Source organism: Palaemon carinicauda, chromosome 27 (genome assembly GCF_036898095.1).
Source record: "Palaemon carinicauda isolate YSFRI2023 chromosome 27, ASM3689809v2, whole genome shotgun sequence".
NCBI lineage: Eukaryota > Metazoa > Arthropoda > Malacostraca > Decapoda > Palaemonidae > Palaemon > Palaemon carinicauda.
In genome coordinates this window covers 27,319,105-27,325,162 of record NC_090751.1, presented here as the reverse complement: position 1 = coordinate 27,325,162, position 6,058 = coordinate 27,319,105, and the positions used below count along the sequence as shown (strand labels likewise).

Sequence of the window (6,058 nt, the reverse complement as noted above, 5' to 3'; positions counted from 1 at the left end):
GACATTTAACGACTCAGTATCTCGATCATAATTCGAGTTCGAAACCAAACGTCAAATGAGAAACTCCGTTTACTTAGAGGATTCTCCGTGAAACACGTAGAGAATATTCATGAGTGATTGCATTTGGTATAAATGATTCTTGACTTCTAATTACTAGTTACTTCGTTCTTAAACTTATCATGATCTCGTTTATTCGATAGACAGCTATGTGCAACGAGAAGATTTTCGAAGCTTCGAACTACCCACTGTGTAAAATTACAAGCAAGGATAATGGAGTGAGGAACTTATACACCAATTCCTCAAGTGCGCAACCATTTCATTGTTTTCTGAATTCTTTATTTAGTAAGAATTCAGAATAATAAAAAAACAATAATTAATTTCTATCAATAATGCACATACTGTACTTCCAAATCATATTTTACAATGTTTCCATAAACATTTGACTAGATGACCAATATTTGTCTTGAATTGGTGATTTCTTCCATCAATTAATATTTCCTTTATGAAAATTTAAATAACAAGCACACATTCTGACCAACCGTAATAACTGGCTATTCAGTTTTATACCTAACAATACCTTTCTCATTCTGGCCGAGGCATTGTCGTAACTATAGAATTTCACTCCCGAATCAAAAAGAAAAAAAAAATGCTGAAATATCCATTAGCTTACGTGGGCCTACACAATATGATCTAAATAAATGAAGATCATAGATGTGGGGATAAGGGTGCATCCTTTTACAAGTAGGCTAGCATTCGGGCTCCCAGAAAAACAGAGTAGAAGAGTATTTCTTAATTTCTAAGATCCCCCACAAGTACGGAATCATCTGACAATTACAATAAACTTGGTAAAAAAAAAGCATAAATCTATGAGAAAAACGCCAGCTGGTTTTCAGTGCATATTTTTAAAAGTGATACAAATTATATTCTACTAACAAGATTAATTTGTGAAATTGATTTGTTTACGAGAAATTTATTTCAACAAAGAACACTAACAAATTTTTTCAAAATGCTTCCCTCAAATATCAGTGGTTTGGCAGCTTCTTGCTTCCGTCAACAACACACAGACTTCCGGCCAATCTATAGCAAGCGACATTCCATTTATTAATAAGCCGGCCTGATCTTCATTTCCGTTCGCTTGAGGGAATAATATAGGCCATGCCAAGCATCCCATTCAATTCCGTCAGCAAAAGACTCGTGTGCACCGGAGAGGTACAATCCGTTCAGGTTACATCGATGACAGTTATTGTACCACCAAGCTCCAGCATATCTATGAATAAAATGGCAAGATGGTGAAGATGATATAGCCATATGTAGCTCATAATATGCAATTTGTATATTTAAACTGGGATCACATTTGGGCGATCAGAGGAGATATGGAAAAATCCTGAAAATTTGAATATCACAGGCGCTTTCAGGCGATATTTCAGCACATATTTTTCGAAACGCAGGACGCCGCAGCATACATCGCAGTGGCCAAATTGTGACATCTCAATTGGTCTGGCACTTTGCGGTAGTGATCATTATGTATGCAATATACATAAGGTACGGATCGGATCTCAGCATCCGCAATTCACGGGACTCCCATATATAAAAAGTTTTCCACCACTCCAATAAAGCATTTTATATCATAAAAGCAAAAGTTTGTTTCCACCCAAATATATTTCATTTGTTACATGTTCAGGCTTTGTATTATATTTCGAATATGACAAAGTATCTCTCTCTCTCTCTCTCTCTCTCTCTCTCTCTCTCTCTTCCAGAGTATACAGTAACTACACTCCAACCTCTCTCTCTCTTCCAGAGTATAACTGCACTCCACTCTCTCTCTCTCTCTCTCTCTCTCTCTCTCTCTCTCTCTCACTTTACATACCAGCGCTGAATGCATGTGCAGTGATGCATGTTGTCACATCTCCCATAGAGAGATATATCGCATATATAGTTTTGAGAGGCGATTACATTAGCAATAACAGCAAATCAGAACACGGATAATGCGATGCGTTATATACTTGCACGCGTTGTATCCCAGGTGCCGGACCATTATCGCAGAGTAGGCAAAAACATGGAGCAGGTTTCATTCTGTCCACCAGTGTTGCGATGGCGTGTGGCAATCTAGGATGTATCGCAGACGTAACGATGCTCATCTCGGTCCGTGGGATTTGGGGCAAAACACACATGGGATGAATGGGGATGTGTGGTGATATGCTCAAAATTTTGTTAAAATCAACATCTCACCGCATTGCCATGGCCATATCGTCCAAGTGTGATCCCAGCATTAGGAGTTAGCAGGGTATTTAATTCAGCACTGCCGTTGAGCCATGCATGTACATGTGTGCAAAGCAATCTCTTTCACAATGTGACAGACTGTTATGTTGTTTTCTCTGGAGCCACACTCTCATGAATGAAAAGATGGACACATACAACACATAAATTATATATATATATATATATATATTATGTATACATATATATATATATATATATGTATATATATATATATATACACACATATATATATATATATATATATTATATATATATATATGTATATATATATATATATATTTATATATATACAGTATATATATATATATACACATACACACACACACATATATATATATATATATACATATATATATATATATATACTGTATATATATATATATATATATAAATATGTGTGTGTGCTCAACACTAAGCCTGAATAGAGTTGCAACATCGAAAATACAACACAATGGCCTCTGAAACAAGTACAGGCCCTACTGTTACTGCTGATTCATGCATCAATACTCTGTGCTGAACAAATTCCCACATATTAGCTACATCATGCTCACTCTAGGCTCATCAACAGTGCATATAACCTGCTCACAGTGTCACACCCTGCATCAGCCACCCGTATCTTGCACGCCATCTATCGAATACTTTTCGGGTCTTCCTCTCCTTTCCCCTCCCGACGCTTACAAATTAAGAAATCTTTCCACAAACCTTCAGGCTTTCTTTCTTTTTATTGATCAAGGCACCTTTAAACACTCTAGTCCTTCTTTTTGCTTACACTGAACATCTACATAAGCTAACTCCATAATTATAACTTTGTCATTTTTACACCAAACACAATGCAAATAATTAATCTCCTTAAATTCAACATTTGGACTTCCATTTCATAAGGCAGAAGACCTGCCTCAATAATCGCTTCATATACTGCAACCTTTTGTTTCACAGAGACTTAACAATTCTTCGTTATCTTTTGCACCGTGTTCACGTATTCCGTTCCCGGTTTACTACACCTCACCACCTACCCTCATCAATCATATTTGCTCCCAAATACGTTAAAGAATTGGCTGATTTCACTTATCTAACAATAACATTCATATCGACATTCATTGGTTAATTCATGGTACCATTGACATTCATATTGCTCAAATTTATGTCCTTTTCTCCAATTGAAACCCTTTCAAAATCAAATTGGTACCGTATCATTGGCAAACATTGATGAGTCACTGACAAGCCACGGAAATACAATACACTATATTTTCAAACCCACTTTTACGTCAGACTAGTCATTCTCAAATGCAAATAATTCTGTCGGGAGTTTCGAACTGATCAGTCGAAAGTCCCGCCATTTAACTCCACAAACGTTACGTTAAATTGAGGTAAGATTGGAAGATCTCGCGGGCGTTGCTGCTAATGACTATGGTCCAATACGTGACGGTATTGGGGCATAAAATTTAACCACCTGTTGGGGAAGGAGCGGGTGTCAGAGAAACTAAGTATTTGTTATTTACGAATCACAAAAATCATCTCGTATTATTGCACCACGATAAAAATATCGATGTATATGTTTAGAGCCAAGGACTCTCTAGTTTGGTGGATTGCAGCAAATTATGGCCTTCAGCCGAAGCATTAAGCTCACCCTTCGATCTGAAGTAAGACTTTAACAGTTTCTCCGTCTTGTGGTCGATAAAGAAGCTTTATCAGACCCCTTATGAATAAATAACGTAAGAATTCCCTCCCCTCTCCCAAGGACACTTTAGTAAGCGCGGGAGATCATAGTTTTCTTTGAGGCTGTCCAGAGCTACGGTCGTCCTCTCTGCCTATATCCCCCAAACAAGTAAGTTCTTCTTATTGTTACTCTCTCTGTCTCCGTTCCAAACCGTGTGAAACCAGGTCGGTTCCCCCTAGTCTTTTTCTGAGTGCGAAGTGTAATTTATATCTGTCCGTAACTTTGTGATCCCAGTGATTGGGGATTAGATTTATTTACTAAGATACGTCAGAGGTGTTCTACCAAGGTATCATATTGAAATTAAGTGTATTTAGTCCTTTTTTTTTTAGTCCGACTTGGACCTAGTGCCCCACGGGCACATGTTACAGACCCCTAAGGGAGATAGTTTCATTTATCAATTAGTTCAAATGTTTTAGTGTGTTATTTCCTTGTTAAATAGTTATTGTTGTAATAAATTTGTAAAGTGTATTCATATTTTATTGAATCCTGGACAGTTTTGGGAGGCCAACCTCTTCAAGGTCTTGTTATCGGCCCACACCATCGGGCCTAGAATCATAATTGTAATAAGTCGGAGAAAAATTCACAACAAATTCTGTCGTAGAAATTGGTATGTAGGCTATAACTTATACATCATCAGGGACCTCCTCGTTTATATTAAACCTTTTCTAGACCCATGCATGCCACATATAGATTTTTCCATTACTGTCAAACTTGACACAGAACTGCCCATAACAAGCACTTCATATTAAGCCAAAAAAAAAAAAAAAAGTATTCCGGAGACAAATCTGCTTTCTAGGTTATTTTATAATGCTATCAGATCATATATATATAAAAAAAAAAAAAAACTTTGCAACTTACGTGGCAGCACAATCACCAGACCAATCATCACGATCGTGGTCTATAGTCGAGAATTTCTGCCCATTATGATAATCAAATGAGTTTCCAGCATCGCCCGAGTAGCCATTGACCTCCAATAGGTATTCCGATGCTTTATCGTGGACGTAGAAGGTACGGTAATTGGCGTATCGACTTTCGCCCTCGAAGTCCTCCAAGTCAAATCGTATTTCATTCAGCGTTTGGTCTGTCAGGGCATGGATGTGATTGAGACCCAACCAAAACTCCCCTCGAAGGTTTCCAAAGCCTAGCTCATATTCGATCAAAGTTCGATAAAAGTCTTCCCTAGGTTGAAGGTCATCCCTCCTCTGAATGATTGTCCATCCGCCTCCATCTGTTTTCATGTCACAGAATACCTGGTTCAAAACAATTGAGCTGTTAAAGACTTCAAAATTTAAGAAAACTAAAGCAAAGCCAGTTTCAAAAACGAGATTTTATTTTCGTAGATTTCACCAGAGAAAGTGTAACACATCCAAACCTCTACAGGATGCTCAGGTGCGCTGTCGTAAGGGTAGATTGTGTAGACATCACTGATATCAATTCCCAGTTGCCGAAGTTTCGAGGCAGTTCCGACTATTCAAACCTTCAGACTGGGAGACGTTTGACGCTGGAACCAAAGCATGGGCAGAGGACAAAACTAGCAAAAGAGCAGCCTCAAACATCACTGATAGCATCATCATCCTGAAACAGATTCCAAATATAAGTAGGTCTACAGCTGAAGGGTGAAATTATGTTGGGCCCTTTACAGGGTAGGCCTAGCCTATACCTCAACATTTTTATTTTTAAATCTGTACATACATTTAGATTAATATCTGTAGCTATTCGACATTTATGTAAACAAGATGTTTAATAAAACAAATTTATTTCATCTAGATGGATGGAAAGAAATTCTCTCACGGTGATTTATAGGTATGACAAACAGAAAAAAAAAAAAAAACGTATGCTGTAAGGATTATAACGCAAAATGAAGGTCAATAGTAAGGACTCGATACAATGTTAACTTTTCGTTATCCTTTATATGACATTGAAACACGTATTCAGCGTATTCAGAAAGTTAATTATGGAAGAGTTCCTTGTTCCTAACTGATCACTGCGCAAAATAAAGTTTGCGGGCACTCTATTGCATTATAGATAGGTGCACAGCTTTTAAGTTTATACATATTATTT

General features: G+C 37.3%; 1 protein-coding gene across 1 annotated transcript; it reads right to left on the bottom strand.

Moving 5' to 3' along the window:
* Positions 1-883: 883 nt before the first annotated feature.
* Positions 884-5,572, bottom strand: LOC137620633 (techylectin-5A-like). Its single transcript, XM_068350935.1, is given in 4 exon segments — positions 884-1,267; positions 4,856-5,247; positions 5,370-5,447; positions 5,449-5,572. Coding segments are annotated over 4 exon segments (759 nt in total). The 5' UTR covers position 5,572; the 3' UTR covers positions 884-1,101.
* Positions 5,573-6,058: the final 486 nt, after the last annotated feature.